This window comes from Ranitomeya variabilis, chromosome 2, assembly GCF_051348905.1.
Source record: "Ranitomeya variabilis isolate aRanVar5 chromosome 2, aRanVar5.hap1, whole genome shotgun sequence".
Lineage (NCBI taxonomy): Eukaryota > Metazoa > Chordata > Amphibia > Anura > Dendrobatidae > Ranitomeya > Ranitomeya variabilis.
The window spans coordinates 224,064,681-224,084,257 of NC_135233.1; the positions used below are offsets into that span (position 1 = coordinate 224,064,681).

At 50.6% G+C, this 19,577-nt stretch overlaps 1 protein-coding gene across 1 annotated transcript; it reads left to right on the forward strand.

Annotated features, from left to right (window-relative positions):
- The first annotated feature begins 9,090 nt into the window (after positions 1–9,090).
- On the forward strand, positions 9,091–16,578 carry HSD17B10 (hydroxysteroid 17-beta dehydrogenase 10). The gene is made up of 6 exons (XM_077283769.1): positions 9,091–9,281; positions 13,765–13,929; positions 14,435–14,599; positions 14,906–15,034; positions 15,751–15,859; positions 16,128–16,578. The coding sequence occupies exons 1-6, from the start codon at positions 9,258–9,260 to the stop codon at positions 16,316–16,318; spliced, it is 783 nt and encodes a 260-aa protein (XP_077139884.1). The 5' UTR covers positions 9,091–9,257; the 3' UTR covers positions 16,319–16,578.
- The last annotated feature ends 2,999 nt before the right edge of the window (positions 16,579–19,577 follow it).

Consider the following 19,577-nt stretch of genomic DNA (forward strand, 5'->3'; position numbering starts at 1 on the left):
TCCCCCACTACCAGCACCTGTCTGGCCTGCCCTGCTCTCCTATTTCCCTCCTTACTGGAGCAGTCACTCCTCCGGCTTTCAGAGGACATGCCTGGCTGCAGCAGTGCTACCCCTGTACTGGCACCCACCTCATCTGCCAACTTAGCAAACTTATTGGGGTGTGCCAGATCAGGACTAGCCTCCCTGGCAGGGCCGGCGTCAGCGGACGGCAGGGTCGGGCAGATGCCGGGGCCCCCTGACTTCTGGGGGCCCCCCGGCCCCCAGGATCCGACGGCAATTTTTTTTTATTTATTTTTTCTTACTTGGGACTGGCCGCCGACTCGCCGATCCAGAGACAGAGGGGACGGAGGAGACGGAGTCCCCGCTGAAAGCCCCGCCCAGCCATATGTTGCCCGGCCCCTCCACGCGGAACGTCCTTCAGCCGTTGCTTGCAAGTTGCTGGACCCGGAAGCGAGCCACTGCTGCACCCCGGCGGAATTCCGGACGCAGAACCCGCCGGCTCGCAGGACACAGGTGGCTCTGTCTGTGTCACAGTCACAGAGCCACCGGCTCCAGACCACGGCCGTCGGACTCGGCCGTCCACTTGCCCATCTCGATCTCCCCATCTCCCCTCGTATCGGCAGGTTCACCGCCGCTGTATATACGCTGCACACCACTGTCACCACACCTGCCCGCCAGAACCAGCAGACAGCAGCCAGTAAGTACTCAATTAACGTCCACTATGTATATACATATGTGTTACTGTGTATATATCATATGTATTTGTATATATGTGTGAGTGTGTGAGTGAGTGTGTGCGTGAGTGTGTGTGTGTGTGAGTGCGTGTGCGTGCGTGCGTGTGTGTGCGTGGCAGCGTGAGTGAGAATGAGTGTGTGCGCACACAGCCAATATAATGAATAAACATTACTTTCCTTGACTGAACTACATGTGGAAGTGCTGCGTTATACACTATATATGGGGGAAGGGGGGGCCCAGGACCATTCTTTGAACATGGGCCCTTTGGCCTCTGTGTCCGCCACTGGTCCTATGTGACATAGGAGCGCAGACACAGGGAGCCGTCCGGTCCGCTGGAGCCACGGTGCATGGTAGCGCAAACTGAGCCGCTGAAGCCGCTGTGGAACATCAGCGCACACTCAACGCCGGGGATGCGAGCATCCTGTCCGCTGAAGCCACTGCCGCTCACCGCCTGACAGCATTTTTGTAAGTACACTGCATGGTATATATATATATATATGACCATGCTAGTAACGGTTGGACCCCCTTTTGCCTTCAGAACTGCCTCAATTCTTCGTGGCAGAGATTCAACAAGGTGCTGGAAGCATTCCTCAGAGATTTTGGTCCATATTGACATGATGGCATCACACAGTTGCCGCAGATTTGTCGGCTGCACATCCCTGATGCGAATCTCCCGTTCCACCACATCCCAAAGATGCTCTATTGGATTGAGATCTGGTGACTGAGGAGGCCATTTGAGTAACAGTGAACTCATTGTCATGTTCAAGAAACCAATCTGAGATGATTCTAGCTTTATGACATGCACATGGCGCATTATCCTGCTGAAAGTAGCCATCAGATGTTGGGTACATTGTGGTCATAAAGGGATGGACATGGTCATCAACAATACTCAGGTAGGCTGTGGCGTTGCAACGATGCTCAATTGGTACTAAGGGGCCCAAAGAGTGCCAAGAAAATATTCCCCACACCATGACACCATGATGGATCCATGCTTTCATGTTGTTTACGCCAAATTCTGACCCTACCATCCGAATATCGCAGCAGAAATTGAGACTCATCAGACCAGGCAATGTTTTTCCAATCTTCTACTGTCCAATTTCGATGAGCTTGTGCAAATTGTAGCCTCAGTTTCCTGTTCTTAGCTGAAAGGAGTGGTACCCGGTGTGGTCTTATAATGGCGGTGATGCAGAGAATAATGAAAGTGATGTAGAGATGATGATGATGGGGACATGATGGTGCTGATGCAGAGAATAATGGCGGTGATGCAGAGATGATCGAGACATGATGGCGGTGATAGGAAAAATAATGACGGTGATGCGGAGATGATGGCGGCGATCCCTTTTTATTTTTTTTAGGCTAAAATGGATAGCACGGATCAAGGCCAAGAACTGGCAAGTCAACATGGACCTCCTACAAAGAAGTACAAGTCTGGAAGTCAGAAAAGAAAAGATAAACAGTTATTGGAGGACAAAATCAAGAAGCTACCTTCTATTGATCGTTTCTTCAGGAAGAGTGCATCTAAAGAGAATGAAGAATCTGTGATTTCTACCATGTCTGATGTGCAGCCAAATGTTAGTGGCTCATTAGAAGCGTGTTCCAACATTGAGGAAATAGGTGACATGCCTTTGGATTCTCCAGACCAGCCAGTCCTGCCCTGTCATCCTGGACCTGTGCCAGAACTCAGTGATGATCCAGCAAAATGGCCTGATGTAATCACCAACCTTCAGAGATGCCAAACTATCAAAAGGGGACCTAAACAAGTAAATCTTCACGATTTTCCACTCACAGATTTTCCGGATGGTAGTAAGAGACGATTTTCTTCTGCTCATTATTACAGGGTGATAGGTACTGGAGAAAAGGTTCCACGTGATTGGCTAATATACTCAATGCTTGGTGACTCCATATATTGTTTTTGTTGTCGGTTATTTGACAATCAAAGTAGATCAATATTCTCCAGCCCAGGTGGATTTAAAGACTGGAAGCATGTCGGTGGTAAGGGATCTTTGCACCTCCATGAAGTATCTAGCAGCCACATGTCTAATTATGTCAAGTGGAAAGAGCTAGAGGCAAGCATCAGTTCAGAGAGAACTATTGATAAAGATTTGCGCCAACAACTCCGTTTAGAAGAACAGCGGTGGCGTGAAGTATTGTTGAGATTGTTAAAAGTTATTCGATGGATGGCAAAAAATAATCTGCCATTTAGAGGATCGTCAGATACAGTGTTTACAGAACAAAATGGAATTTTTCTGCAGTTACTGGAGTTAATCTCCGATTTTGATCTGGTTCTGAAGGAACACTTGCAGCGTGCTAAAGAAGGAACCAATGTCCACTACCTAAGTAAGGATATGCAAAACAAGTTCTTGCAACTGATCGCAGAAGCAGTGATTGAAATAATAATTCAAAAGGTAAAACAAGCTAAATTTTTCAGTATAATAGTGGACTGTACACCAGACATCTCCAAAAAAGAGCAGTTGTCACTTGTGCTGCGATATGTGGAGATTGATAAAATAACAAAAACAGTGGAGGTAAAGGAAAGTTTTCTGCAATTCGTTCATGTCACAGAAACAACTGGAAGAAGTCTTGCAGGAGTTGTTTTGGAAAGACTAAGCGAACATGGATTATGTGTATCTGACATTCGAGGTCAATGCTACGACAATGGTGCCAATATGAGGGGGCAATACAAAGGAGTGCAGGCCATAATTTTAGAAAAAAATCCCTATGCCTTTTTTGTACCCTGCTCGCCACATAATTGGAACCTTGTCATTGTACACGCTGCTGAAAGTTCGAGCCAAGCCAAACGTTTTTATGACGTCCTAAATCGCCTTTATACATTTTTCTCTGGAGCGACAAAAAGGTGGGAAGTGGCCAAAGAGCATTTGTCACAGTTGACACTTAAGGCTTTGTCTCAGACACGGTGGTGTGCTCGTCTTCAATCATTGAAAGCTGTTTTATTACAGTTTCCCCAGCTTGTCGAAGCCCTAGAAGTATTTGTACATGGTACTACTACTACATATTCAAGTGACACATACAGCGAGGCAAAGTTTTTATTAGACTGCATATGCTCATACCCTTTTGTTGTCTCATTATGTGTTTGGTATGATGTCCTTCTGCAGGTTAATCAAATTAGCCTGGCTGTCCAGACAAAGACCATTAATCTCGCTGATGTCCTTCCACTTGTCGAATCTGTGACTGCTTCTTTTAAAGAATATTTGTCATCAGGATTCAAAACAGCAGAAAGTAAAGCTGCTGGTATTTGTGAAAAGCTCGATATCCCGATTGTGTACCCAACTCACAGAATGAGAAAAAAAACTCGACAATGCAGTGATAAAGATTGTCAAGAGCCAGCATGCCGGCAGCAAGCAAGTAGTGGATCGTCATTTTTAGACACAAGGACTGAATTTGAAGAAACTTACTTCAAGCCTCTGCTTAACACCGTCCTTGAGGAAATAGATACAAGATTTAATTTTTTGAAACAATTCACTACCAAATTTGGATTTCTAACGGACCTCAAGAAATCAGCCTCTGATGGATCGGTGCTGGAGCAACACTGTTTAAACTTTTCTGATCCAGCAGTTGATGGGGAGGATATGCTGGAAGAATGTAAAACACTGGCTAGGATGTTGCCAGATGATCATCTAAGCCCACAAGAGACTTTGCAGTATATAGTGTCTCACTCACTGTACTTGACATTTCCTAATCTTGTTTTAGCATTGCAATTGCTGTTAACTGTTCCTGTCTCAGTGGCATCAGCTGAAAGGAGCTTCAGCAAACTGAAGCTGATTAAGAACTACCTCAGGTCCCAGATGTCTCAGGACAGGTTAAATGCTTTGGCCGTTCTTTCCATTGAGGCAGAAGAAGCTGAGTGTGTAGATTTTAATGACGTTATACACCGTTTTGCTTCAGAGAAATCAAGAAGAAAGGTTTAAAGGAGCACCTAAGAAAAGTAACTACTGTTAAAGATCTAGCAAAAGGCATAAATTGTTTAAATTTGTTTAGAAGTTTACAACTTACAGAGAAGCTAATTTATCAAAAGTTTCCCTGATATATTGCACTCTCTATTTTGCACTAGTGTTTTTATAAAGTTTACATAGTTTTTTTTCTAAATAAAATATTTGGGTCTCTGTGGTCCCTGCTGTTTTACTGTCGCCACATGATTTGCTCCACAAGGGGGCCCACTGAGGTTCTGTCGCCCAAGGGCCCATGAAAACCTGGAGCCGGCCCTGCTCCCTGGCACTCTTCCCTCTACCCCGCCTTCTATCTGTCACCCAGCTAACTGCCACACTGTCCTGCAGCTCCATCCTACCATCCCCCTCCTCATCTATCCCATTGAGCGTCTGCTCTGTGAGCAGAAGACTCCTCTCCATATTGTCTATGGATCTCAGTGTTGCCAGCTGCACATTTAGATCCAGTATCTGGGTTTCCAAATGCACAATGTGCTCACATCTCGCACAGCAGTATGCACCCTCGACCAGCTGATCAAGGACTGCATACATGAAGATGTGCACTGGATGGCATTAACAATAGTGGAGCACATTTCCTAATGGGGATTGCACCACACAGAAACGTTAATTAAAAATAAATACAAAGTACTAATTAAAAAAAAAAAAAAAAAACAGAAGCAATTCCTCCCTTGGAAACTCCGATTCCAAAGTCACTGAATCACAAGTCACACTTACCGCCGTTCACACTTACACTCAGGTCACACTCAGCTCGTTCACACTCGCTGTGCTGAAGATTTATAGATTTTTTTTTTCTCTCTATCTCCCCTCAACAGCAATCCACCTTGCTGTTCAGATGCACTTCCAAATTCATGTTGTACCTGAATAACACCGCCACATGGTGCAAAGATGTTACTGCAAACAATGCACATGGTGTATAGCTATTATAGCGCCATTTATTCCATGGCGCTTTGCATGTGAGGAGGGGTATACATAATAAAAACAGGTACAATAATCTTGAACAATACAAGTCATAACTGGTACAGGAGGAGTGAGGACCCTGCCCGCGAGGGCTCACAATCTACAAGGGATGGGTGAGAATACAGTAGGTGAGGATAGAGCTGATCGTGCAGCGGTTGGTTGATCAGTGGTTACTGCAGGTTGTAGGCTTGTCGGAAGAGGTGGGTCTTCAGGCTTTTTTTGAAGGTTTCGATGGTAGGCGTGAGTCTGAAATGTTGTGGTAGAGAGTTCCAGAGTAGGGGTGATATGCGAGAGAAATCTTGTATGCGATTGTGTGAAGAGGAGATAAGAGGGGAGTAGAGAAGGAGATCTTGTGAGGATCGGAGGTTGCGTGTAGGTAAGTACCGGGAGACGAGGTCACAGATGTATGGAGGAGACAGGTTGTGGATGTCTTTGTATGTCATGGTTAGGGTTTTGTACTGGAGTCTCTGGGCAATGGGGAGCCAGTGGAGGGATTGACAGAGGGGAGAGGCCGGAGAATAGCGGGGGGACAGGTGGATTAGTCTGGCAGCAGAGTTTAGAATAGATTGGAGGGGTGCGAGAGTGTTCGAGGGGAGGCCACAGAGCAGGAGGTTGCAGTAGTCAAGGCGAGAGATGAGGGCATGGACTAGGGTTTTTGCAGATTCTTGGTTGAGGAATGTACGGATCCGTGAAATATTTTTGAGTTGAAGTCGGCAGGAAGTGGAAAGGGCTTGGATATGTGGTTTGAAGGAGAGATCAGCGTCAAGGATTACCCCGAGGCAGCGAGCTTGTGGGACTGGGGAGAGTGGGCAGCCATTTACTGTAATGGATAGGTTCGTTGGAGGGGTCGCGTGAGATGGGGGAAAGATGATGAATTCTGTTTTGTCCATGTTAAGTTTCAGAAATCTAGCGGAGAAGAAGGATGAAATAGTGGACAGACATTGAGGGATTCTGGTTAGTAGGGAGGTGATATCTGGTCCAGAGATGTAGATCTGTGTGTCATCAGCATAGAGGTGATACTGAAAGCCATGAGATTCTATGAGCTGTCCCAGGCCAAAGGTGTAAATGGAGAAGAGCAGGGGCCCAGGGACTGAACCTTGTGGGACTCCGACAGATAGGGGGCGAGGTGAGGAGGTGGTGTGTGAGTGGGAGACGCTGAATGCCCCGGGCTGAAGGTGTAGATGAAGCTATAGGCAGGGCCGTATTTGCCACTAGGCACTCGAGGGCACGTGCCTAGGGCGGCGACATTGCGGGGGGGCGGCACCTGAGCAAGGTTTGGGTTTTTTTTTTTTTAGTCCCGGGTCACAAACGCGACCGACCGCCCCGCCCCCCCACCTCCCGCCCCCCTCCGAGTCCCACCCACCCTCCTTGAAGACGATACTCACCCTGCTCCAGCGATGCCTGGTCTCAGCGTCTGTAGCGCGTCCTGAGTGAGCGGTCGCGTGGTACCGCTCATTAAGGTCATGAATATGCGCATATTCATGACCTTAATGAGCGGTACCACATGACCGCTCACTCAGGAAGAAGGCGCTGCGGCGGGACAGCCAGAGGGAGGATGTCGGCGCAGCCGCGCGGTGTGTGGGACAGCTGACAGGTGAGTATGAGGGACGGGGACGGGGGGATGAAGGAGGAAGGTAAGCCGCCCGAGCCATGCAAGATGGGAGGAGCGGGGGAGGGGGTGAAGATGAGCCATGCATACCGGGGGTATGAGCCATCAGCCATGCATATGGGGGGGGGGAATTATGAGCCATGCATACAGGGGAATATGAGCCATCAGCCATGCATACAGGGGGGGGGAATTATGAGCCATCAGCCATGCATACAGGGGGGGGAATTATGAGCTATGCATACAGGGGAATATGAGCCATCAGCCATGCATATGGGGGGGGGGGAATTATGAGCCATCAGCCATGCATACGGGGGGGGGGGGGGAATTATGAGCCATGCATACAGGGGAATATTAGCCATCAGCCATGCATACGGGGGGAATTATGAGCCATCAGACATGCATACAGGGGGGGGGGAATTATGAGCCATGCACACAGGGGAATATGAGCCATCAGCCATACATGCAGGGGGGGGAATTATGAGCCATGCATACGGGGGAATATGAGCCATCAGCCATACATACAGGGGGGGGAGAATTATGAGCCATGCACACGGGGGAGTATGAGCCATCAGCCATACATACAGGGGGGGGGGGGAATTATGAGCCATGCATACGGGGGGGGGGGGGTGGAGAGATGAGCCATGCATACAGGGGGGGTGGAGAGATGAGCCATGCATACGGGGGGGGGGGGGGGGGAGTATGAGCCATGCATACAGGGGGGGGGAATATGAGCCATGCATACAGGGGGGAATATGAGCCATGCACACAGGGGGGAATATGAGCCATGCATACAGGGGGGGTCATTATACAGTATGGAGAACTGTGTGTGGCCATTATACAGTATTGAGCATCATGTGTGGCCGTTATACAGTATGGAGCATCATGTGTGGCCATTATACAGTATGGAGCATCATGTGTGGCCATTATACAGTATGGAGCACTGTGGCCATACTGTTTTGTTTATAATTATTGTATATAAAACAGCGTGATCAGCAGTGCTAAATGGCTGTGGTTGGGACGTGGATATGGGTGTGACTAGTTGTGAAATGGGTGTGGTCAGAGGTGTGGCCTAAAATTTGCCGCGGCGCACTACACGCGCCACACACTTTATACCTCCTTCCCTTCTTCAAAAGTTGGGAGGTATGGTACCGCATTTGCCAGATCATGGCAAGTTTTCCGCAAATCCCATAGGGAATGAATGAGGCCGAACGCAGTGTTGCCGTAAGTGATCCGTTACGCGGCACATGTAGAAAAACTGCAGGATCTGCTGCAAAAGGCTACTTTAACATCAGCGATTCTTGCTAAAGTCACTGCCGATAGTGTCATACTCACCAAAGGGGGAGGCAGCACTAAAGGTGCCTAGGGCAGCAGAAACTCTAAATACGGCCCTGGCTATAGGGTCCATGTAATATCGCCACCTGGTGTATAGGTATTAGCGCCATAATAACACCGCCACATGGGTTACAGATATCACTGCCATACAGTGCCCACATTACACCGACACTTACTGCCCACATAACACTGCCCCTTGGTGTACAGGTACCATATACTGCCAAGAGAACACCACCACATGGTGCTAGCGCCACACTGTGCCCACGTGATACCATGGAGATGACTGAACAATGGTGCACAGTAAAGTGTGTCAGTCACGGCTTATGGCAGCTCCTCCCTCCTGCTGTCATTGTTCTGGAGCCAGAGCTGCACCGTGTAGTCAGAGCCCTGGAGAGCAGCACGCCGTCATTGACGTTCTCCTTTAAATCCGCTTTGCCTTTAAGACCGTACAAAGTTTAATATCTCGGCTAAATAGTAACGTGATGCCTTTAACAGTTCGCTGCAGGAGAGCTTCACTGCTATTGGCTGACTGCCTACAACACCGCCGATCTCATTGGAGGAAAAGTTCACGCCCACTGTATCGTTAGCCGTTGTGATTGGTGAAGTCTTACAGACTGCGGATAGATGATTGGCTGACTGCTCCTCCAGGGTTTCGGGGAATCATGGCGAATTTGAGGAGCTTGAAGGTGAGTTAGTGGCAGGTGGAAGGTGACGGGTGATATGGACTACAACTCCCAGCATGCACCGAGCCACAGGCTATAGCCAGGCTGCAGACCACTGCTGTGTGGGCCGGGTCATAGGTGCACAGGCGGAGCTGTGCTGTGAGCTGCAGCAGGCAGAGGCCATGGCTACCCTGCAGGAAATAGGAGGTGATGGAGCCATGAGCCCCCAGACCTAGAGCAGCCCCCAGACCTAGAGCTGCCCCCATGGTGCACTGATCACAGGAATGGGCCACCTGCCCCCAATCTGGCAGCATCGCCCTCTGACTGCCCCTTTAATAAAATATGAATAGTCCCTTAAATAACGCTGAGCCCTGCAGACAGTCATAGTGCCCCCCCCCCAGACAGTGAAGGTAATCGCTAATCAGAGTGACTGTCCTGCACCTGCACGGGTGTCATGGCGCTGCCTGCATCGGACGCCGACATCTTGGCTCCTCGGCATTGGCGTTATACTGACACGTGTCACTCACTGAAGGATCCGGGGCATCCGGCTGATGGGTTCAGGGCACATGACCGCCCCGGATGTTCTGCGCTAGCGATGCCATAGCGGCAAAACATTATAAATATAACACTAATATATTGTTTTATTATCCTTTGTGCACTAAAAATTGTAATTTCAGGACTATCTTCCCTGTGCCCACGTCACACCGCTGCCCCCCAATCTGCTGAGATTACGTCCCATCGGTAACACCATAAGGCGGTCACAGAGGATCACATTGCATCCTCAGGAGTAGGTGGTCTTACTGTCCATGATGGGTGGGGGGTGTGGACATGAGTTGGCCTCAGTGAAAATCCCCTTTAATGCTACATCACACTATTAAAGGAACTAAACTGATTGAGGGTCTGTAGCAGCCGTGTACTCCAACTTGCTGCCTCTTGGGGATCGGGGGATTGCTGGGCCCTAGACAATGCCTCCCTCCATAGTGCGCCCTCTGCAGGGAGGATGTGCTGTCCTCTACTACTAGGCAGTGGTCTCTTCTTAATTGCTGGGGAGCTAGTGAAGGGAGCCGGGGAGCGGGCAATGAAGGGAGCTGGGGAGCGGGCTAGTGAAGGAGGCTGGGGAGCGGGCTAGTGAAGGGAGCCGGGGAGCGGGCTAGTGAAGGAAGCTGGGGAGCGGGCTAGTGAAGGAGGCTGGGGAGCGGGCTAGTGAAGGAGGCTGGGGAGCGGGCTAGTGAAGGAGGCTGGGGAGCGGGCTAGTGAAGGAGGCTGGGGAGCGGGCTAGTGAAGGAGGCTGGGGAGCGGGCTAGTGAAGGAATCTGGGGAGCGGGCTAGTGAAGGAAGCTGGGGAATGGGCTAGTGAAGGAAGCCTGGGAGGGGGCTAGTGAAGGAAGCTGGGGAGCTGACTAGTGAAGGAAGCTGGGGAACAGGCTAGTGAAGGAAGCCTGGGGAGCCGACTAGTGAAGGAAGCTGGGAAGCGGGCTAGTGAAGGAAGCTGGGGAGCGGGCTAGTGAAGGAGGCTGGGGAGCGGGCTAGTGAAGGGAGCTGGGGAGCGGGCTAGTGAAGGAAGCTGGGGAACGGGCTAGTGAAGGAAGCTGGGGAGGGGGCTAGTGAAGGAAGCTGGGGAGCCGACTAGTGAAGGAAGCTGGGGAACGGGCTAGTGAAGAAAGCCTGGGAGGGGGCTAGTGCAGGAAGCTGGGGAGCCGACTAGTGAAGGAAGCTGGGGAACAGGCTAGTGAAGGAAGCCTGGGGAGCCGACTAGTGAAGGAAGCTGGGGAGCGGGCTAGTGAAGGAAGCTGGGGAGCGGGCTAGTGAAGGGAGCCGGGGAGCGGGCTAGTGAAGGGAGCCGGGGAGCGGGCTAGTGAAGGAAGCCGAGGAGGGGGCTAGTGAAGGAAGCTGGGAAACGGGCTAGTGAAGGAAGCTGGGGAGCCGACTAGTGAAGGAAGCTGGGGAACGGGCTAGTGAAGGAAGCCTGGGAGGGGGCTAGTGAAGGAAGCTGGGGAGCCGACTAGTGAAGGAAGCTGGGGAACAGGCTAGTGAAGGAAGCCTGGGGAACAGGCTAGTGAAGGAAGCTGGGGAGCCGACTAGTGAAGGGAGCTGGGGAGCGGGCTAGTGAAGGAGGCTGGGGAGCGGGCTAGTGAAGGGAGCCGGGGAGCGGGCTAGTGAAGGAAGCTGGGGAGCGGGCTAGTGAAGGAGGCTGGGGAGCGGGCTAGTGAAGGAGGCTGGGGAGCGGGCTAGTGAAGGAGGCTGGGGAGCGGGCTAGTGAAGGAGGCTGGGGAGCGGGCTAGTGAAGGAGGCTGGGGAGCGGGCTAGTGAAGGAATCTGGGGAGCGGGCTAGTGAAGGAAGCTGGGGAATGGGCTAGTGAAGGAAGCCTGGGAGGGGGCTAGTGAAGGAAGCTGGGGAGCTGACTAGTGAAGGAAGCTGGGGAACAGGCTAGTGAAGGAAGCCTGGGGAGCCGACTAGTGAAGGAAGCTGGGAAGCGGGCTAGTGAAGGAAGCTGGGGAGCGGGCTAGTGAAGGAGGCCGGGGAGCGGGCTAGTGAAGGGAGCTGGGGAGCGGGCTAGTGAAGGAAGCTGGGGAACGGGCTAGTGAAGGAAGCTGGGGAGGGGGCTAGTGAAGGAAGCTGGGGAGCCGACTAGTGAAGGAAGCTGGGGAACGGGCTAGTGAAGAAAGCCTGGGAGGGGGCTAGTGCAGGAAGCTGGGGAGCCGACTAGTGAAGGAAGCTGGGGAACAGGCTAGTGAAGGAAGCCTGGGGAGCCGACTAGTGAAGGAAGCTGGGGAGCGGGCTAGTGAAGGAAGCTGGGGAGCGGGCTAGTGAAGGGAGCCGGGGAGCGGGCTAGTGAAGGGAGCCGGGGAGCGGGCTAGTGAAGGAAGCCGAGGAGGGGGCTAGTGAAGGAAGCTGGGAAACGGGCTAGTGAAGGAAGCTGGGGAGCCGACTAGTGAAGGAAGCTGGGGAACGGGCTAGTGAAGGAAGCCTGGGAGGGGGCTAGTGAAGGAAGCTGGGGAGCCGACTAGTGAAGGAAGCTGGGGAACAGGCTAGTGAAGGAAGCCTGGGGAACAGGCTAGTGAAGGAAGCTGGGGAGCCGACTAGTGAAGGAAGCTGGGGAGCGGGCTAGTGAAGGAATCTGGGGAGCGGGCTAGTGAAGGAATCTGGGGAGCGGGCTAGTGAAGGAATCTGGGGAGCGGGCTAGTGAAGGAATCTGGGGAGCGGGCTAGTGAAGGAATCTGGGGAGCGGGCTAGTGAAGGAATCTGGGGAGCGGGCTAGTGAAGGAATCTGGGGAGCGGGCTAGTGAAGGAAGCTGGGGAGCGGGCTAGTGAAGGAAGCTGGGGAGCGGGCTAGTGAAGGAGGCCGAGGAGCGGGCTAGTGAAGGGAGCTGGGGAGCGGGCTAGTGAAGGAGGCTGGGGAGCCGACTAGTGAAGGAATCTGGGGAGCGGGCTAGTGAAGGAATCTGGGGAGCGGGCTAGTGAAGGAATCTGGGGAGCGGGCTAGTGAAGGAATCTGGGGAGCGGGCTAGTGAAGGAATCTGGGGAGCGGGCTAGTGAAGGAAGCTGGGGAGCGGGCTAGTGAAGGAAGCTGGGGAGCGGGCTAGTGAAGGAGGCCGAGGAGCGGGCTAGTGAAGGAGGCTGGGGAGCGGGCTAGTGAAGGAGGCTGGGGAGCGGGCTAGTGAAGGGAGCCGGGGAGCGGGCTAGTGAAGGGAGCCGGGGAGCGGGCTAGTGAAGGGAGCCGGGGAGCGGGCTAGTGAAGGAAGCCGAGGAGGGGGCTAGTGAAGGAAGCTGGGAAACGGGCTAGTGAAGGAAGCTGGGGAGCCGACTAGTGAAGGAAGCTGGGGAACGGGCTAGTGAAGGAAGCCTGGGAGGGGGCTAGTGAAGGAAGCTGGGGAGCCGACTAGTGAAGGAAGCTGGGGAACAGGCTAGTGAAGGAAGCCTGGGGAACAGGCTAGTGAAGGAAGCTGGGGAGCCGACTAGTGAAGGAAGCTGGGGAGCGGGCTAGTGAAGGAATCTGGGGAGCGGGCTAGTGAAGGAATCTGGGGAGCGGGCTAGTGAAGGAATCTGGGGAGCGGGCTAGTGAAGGAATCTGGGGAGCGGGCTAGTGAAGGAATCTGGGGAGCGGGCTAGTGAAGGAATCTGGGGAGCGGGCTTGTGAAGGAAGCTGGGGGTAAATGAAGGAAGCTGGGGAGCGGGCTAGTGAAGGAAGCCGGGGGTAAATGTAGGAAGCTGGGGGGCCTAATGGAGTACCATACACATCCTTCAGTTATCCAGAATGACCGGCTTTGCCAACCGTCATGGCTAATATTTGTCTACTGAAAACATGACCTGTGACGTTGCTTTGATGTCATTATGCTCTTGGGGACATTTATATAATTGATGAGATATTAATTTTCATCACTCGGACCCCATCTGTCTTGAGAACATGGCTGTGCTGCGTGCGCTTTCTATTCCTTTCTATGAAAACCCCAGACATTACTGAGTGGACAACCCCTTTAAGTAGGTTTTTCTTCTTCTCCCGTACAGGGTCTGGTTGGCGTGGTCACTGGTGGAGCCTCGGGTCTCGGCCGGGCCACGGTGGAACGGTTAATACGACAAGGAGCCAGTGCCGTCATTCTAGATTTACCCAGCTCTGAGGGAAGAAACGTCGCCCAGTCTCTTGGGGAGAAGTGTGACTTTGCTCCTACAGATGTGAGTGGTCTGGAGAGCAGTGAGGCCCCTGCACCCCGCACCGTCCCTGCTATAGGTCTGTGCTGGAGGTCTGCAGGTGATCAGTGGGGTCTGGAGCCTTCATTCTAGGAACAGGTGGGATCTGGTCATGGAACCCTGGGCCACTCTTGTTCCTATTTGTCGTGCCCCCCGGGGTCTTGAAGCTGCGGTGGTTTCATTCCTGCAGTGTGTTGTACTAGTACCGATCTCCTATAAATACGGCCTGGGCTTCTAACATGGCAGCAATGGGGCCTTTTATACATATGTTATCTAGTTCGCCCCTGAAGCCCTCTATCCAAATACTGTGGATAATTTTTGGACCCCCCTTACTAATACTCCTCCTCCACCCGCCTCCCCCAGCTCACGACTCTGCAGATAGCGATCAGGGGGGCACGCGTTGCTCTTCTTCCCTAGAAGTGGCTGATAGCAGAGAACAGTAAATGACATTCTGCACTCTCCTGACTGTTTCCTTCATGGCTGACTCTAGGTGACCTCCGAGGCGGACGTGAACAACGCCCTAGAATTGGCGCGCTCAAAGTTTGGCGGAGTGAATGTCGTGGTGAACTGTGCCGGGATCGCCGTCGCTATAAAAACCTACAACAAAAGCAAACAGAAGCCGCACAACCTGGAGGAGTTCCAGAAAGTCATCAATGTAAGCCAAGATAGATTATGAATGGTGCATATTAACCTCAAAAACTACAACTCCCAGCATGCCCTGGCCTGCGTGCATTAAGCGGACCCCTCTTTTATTTCCACCTGTAATGCTAGATCTCCCCTCTGGGGGCGCTGCAGGATCTTGAAACGCTTGATGCTAAGTTTTTCCACAGATTACACCTCATCCATTGGGGTCACAGCAGTGGAATCTCCACTGATCGGCTTTTTTTTTTTGGAGGGGATCCTCTAATTACAAAAATAAAACTTTATTTATAAAACGATACTCTGCGTTTCTGTGTCTCAGGTGAACATCGCCGGCACGTTCAATGTTATTCGTCTGGCGACAGGAGAAATGATGAAGAACGAGCCGGACAAGGACGGGCACAGAGGCGTCATAGTGAACACCGCCAGCATCGCCGCGTTCGATGGGCAGGTCAGGACCCTAATCACAAAGTGTTAGCGCCCCCATGCATTAGGCCTTCATACACAATACAAAGTTTCATGGATTGGGGGAGGGGGGTCTGTATACTTTTGCAACTGATCTTTATAACTCCACTGCATCTAAAATAACTGAATAAACTTTGCTAACAGTCCTGATGATTAAAGTTCAGATAGCTTTAGGTGCTCATGCCAGTCTCATATGCCCAGATTCTCATGACCTGTAACTTGCCCTCCACTCATTTTCATTAAGAGGTGTATCTTCTTAGTGCTCCTCATTCTGTCAGCACTATAGGTGCTGGAACTTCCATTCCCTCAGTTTCCTGCATGCTTTGCGCTCCTGCTGTTCTCTGACTTGCCTGCCTTGAAATGAATGCCCACCTCTCTTCTGCCTGATAGGAGAGCAGGTACAAAGCCCTGTCATCCATTTTAGTGTTTTCTGCTGCCACCTAGTGCTATTTCAGGAGTAAGACAACATAATAATTAAATGCACAATCTGCAGATCCCACTGTATATCACATTATCTATAGAATGAGAAATTGTCTGAGTACAGAGACCTTGATGATGTCTGTACAGTGCTGTGATATCTGACGGTGCTATATAAGCTAGGAAAATAAATAAATAATTTTTCTTTTTACAGATTCTATGCAGACCAATGTGTGGTCTAATTATTAATATATACTTTTTATTTTTTTTGTATTTCATTCCCAGGTTGGACAAGCGGCGTACTCTGCTTCCAAAGGGGGAATCGTAGGAATGACTCTCCCCATCGCCCGAGATCTGGCTCCGCTTGGGATCAGAGTGGTGACCATTGCCCCTGGTACCTGTCATATTAATCCCCTGTGTCTAGGGGCCATGTAATGGCTGTATGTCCCTGTGCATTCTTCTTCTATGACGCCATTGCCCACCAATCTTCTCTACCCTTCCTTACGCTGCCTGTGACCCGCACGCCCCTGCCCAGGTGCAACCTGTCACCTCTCTGTGTCTTCGGCGTATTTTCCCTGATCCTTAGACCCTGATAATCATGCGATGGTCGCCTACTGACGGTCTGTTACAATACACAATAACCCGAGTCTGCTCCTTTTTAGGACTGTTCGCCACCCCTCTCCTCCTCGGGCTTCCTGAAAAGGCAAGAGAATTCCTGGCCAAGCAAGTCCCTTTCCCCAGCAGGCTGGGTGACCCCGATGAGTATGCCCACCTGGTACAGACCATCGTAGAGAACCCCATGCTGAATGGAGAGGTGGTACGTCTGGATGGTGCCCTCCGTATGCAGCCTTGATGATGTGGGCACCGCGCAGGAGAAGACTTAGGCCCCGAACCCCGTCCTTACCGTACGCCGGCACACAGGAGCAGCGGGGGATGTCCTAATAGACTGCAGTACTGCCCCCGAGGGGTCTGCGATGCCAAGAACGTGCCTGGGATCTTCTTCTACAGACCTGGAAGAGATCTGTCCATGATTGTAGCCTAGGGTGAAACATGAAGAACGAGGCACAAATACAGTTTTGTGTTTAAAAAAATAAATAAAAACATTTTCATTCATTTTGACTTATTGTATTAATGGTCTAGAACCAAGTAATTATGGCGGCATTGTAACCAGCACTGGCCCATGTATGTATAATCTGGACCTGCAGCCCCTCAATGTGCCCCCTTATACCTCCATAGCACAGAATGCCAAGGGACGTCACAATTTTAGTAACCACCTCTGTATAGGTGATATCCAACGTTCTTCCGAAGACAGGGATTGCTGCACTGCCCAAACTATTGTTCCCTCCGTTCCTTAAAGGGAATGTGTCATCACAGAATGACCTGATTTGTTTTTACTCCTACTGCTTCACCTTTTGGGAAGATTTTACAGAAATCTCATCAGCGTCTTTAGAAATCTGAAACAGTTAAAAAATGAACAAAAGACTGAACCTAAACAAGACCCAAAAGCCAAGTCGTTTTTACATAGCAATAAATAGGTTCATTCTTTTTTGCCTTTTTTTTAAGTTGAATCTGCCACGTCTGAAGGTACCCAAAGTGTCAGAGGCAGATGCGGCCTGGATATGAGCTGACGGGATTTTGGAAGTTGGTGAACAAGTATAATTAGAAGGGAGGGAGGAGAGATCAGATTTATGCCAATTAATCTACAATCCGCAAAAATGTCCCAAATGTCCATCAACTACAGGAGAGAGGCCGGGAAGGACTATCATCCACCAGATGCAGTAATGGCTGAAAGTGTTTGACATCTGTGAAATTGTTCCAGTTGATGATGTACAGTACAGACCAAAAGTTTGGACACACCTTCTCATTTAATGATTTTTCTGTATTTTCATGACTATGAAAATTGTACATTCACACTGAAGGCATCAAAACTATGAATTAACACATGTGGAATTATATACTTAACAAAAAAGTGTGTAACAACTAAAATTATGTCTTATATTCTAGGTTCTTCAAAGTAGCCACCTTTTGCTTTGATGACTGCTTTGCACACTCTTGGCATTCTCTTGATGAGCTTCAAGAGGTAGTCACCGGGAATGGTCTTCCAACAATCTTGAAGCAGTTCCCAGAGATGCTTAGCACTTGTTGGCCCTTTTGCCTTTACTCTGCGGTCCAGCTCACCCCAAACCATCTCGATTGGGTTCAGGTCTGGTGACTGTGGAGGCCAGGTCATCTGGCATAGCACCCCATCACTCTCCTTCTTGGTCAAATAGCCCTTACACAGCCTGGAGGTGTGTTTGGGGTCATTGTCCTGTAAAAAAATAAATGATGGTCCAACTAAACGCAAACCGGATAGAATAGCATGCTGCTGCAAGATGCTGTGGTAGCCATGCTGGTTCAGTATGCCTTCAATTTTGAATAAATCCCCAACAGTGTCACCAGCAAAGCACCCCCACACCATCACACCTCCTCCATGCTTCACGGTGGCAATCAGGCATGTAGAGTCCATCCGTTCACCTTTTCTGCGTCGCACAAAGACACGGTGGTTGGAACCAAATATCTCAAATTTGGACTCATCAGACCAAAGCACAGATTTCCACTGGTCTAATGTCCATTCCTTGTGTTCTTTAGCCCAAACAAGTCTCTTCTGCTTGTTGCCTGTCCTTAGCAGTGGTTTCCTAGCAGCTATTTTACCATGAAGGCCTGCTGCACAAAGTCTCCTCTTAGGCTACTTTCACACTAGCGTTGTTTGCTGTACATCGCAATGCCTTGTTTAGGAGAAAAAAACGCATCCTGCAAAGTTGTCTGCAGGATGCGTTTTTTCCCCACAGATTTACATTAGCGGCGCATTGTGACATATGGCCACACGTCGCAACCGTCATGCGACGGTTGCGTCGTGTTTTGGCAGACCGTCTGTACAAAAAAAGTTACATGCAACATTTTTTGCGCGTCGTGTCTGCCATTTTCGTTCGCGCATGCGCGGCCGAAACTCTGTCCCCTCCTCCCCGGACCTTACAATGGGGCAACGGAAGCGTCGTAAGACTGCTTCCACTGCCCAAGTCGGGCATCACTTTCACAACACACGTCGGGCCGACGCTAGTGTGAAAGAAGCCTTAAGGGTATGTGTCCACGGGCCGTATTACATCCGGAATAGCTGCGGATTGAACGCTGCGTAGAGCCGCACCGTTCAATCCGCAGCATCCAGATGTTACAGCATAGTGGAGGGGATTTTATGAAATCCCGTCTCCACTATGCGTGCGAACACGCACCCGGCGGCCCTGCGTTTCTGGACATGCGGCGCGTCTTTTTAGAACACAGCATGTCTGCGCCGCCGCAAGGTAAAACACCCCTATGTGTGGGGTGCGATGATTCCGGATGTGTGCAATTAACACATCCGGCATCATCGCGTCTACAGAAGGGGGCAGCGCTTTGGGCAGAGTGAGTTTTTCGCTCCGTCCAAAGCGCCGGCCATCCTGAATGTGGACACGTACCCTAACAGTTGTTGTAGAGATGTGTCTGCTGCTAGAACTCTGTGTGGCATTGACCTGGTCTCTAATCTGAGCTGCTGTTAACCTGCAATTTTCTGAGGCTGGTGACTCGGATAAACCTCAGAAGCAGAGGTGACTCTTGGTCTTCCTTTCCTGGGGCGGTCCTCATGTGAGCCAGTTTCTTTGTAGCGCTTGATGGTTTTTGCAACTGCACTTGGGGACACTTTCAAAGTTTTCCCAATTTTTCGGACTGACTGACCTTCATTTCTTAAAGTAATGATGGCCACTCATTTTTCTTTACTTAGCTGCTTTTTTCTTGCCATAATACAAATTCTAACAGTCTATTCAGTAGGACTATCAGCTGTGTATCCACCAGACTTCTGCACAACACAACTGATGGTCCACTCCCAACACCATTTATAAGGCAAGACATTCCACTTATTAAACCTGACAGGGCACACCTGTGAAGTGAAAACCATTCCCGGTGACTACCTCTTGAAGCTCATCAAGAGAATGCCAAAAGTGTGCAAAGCAATCATCAAAGAAAAAGGTGGCTACGTTGAAGAACCTAGAATATAAGACATAATTTCAGTTGTTCCACACTTTTTTGTTACGCATATAATTCCA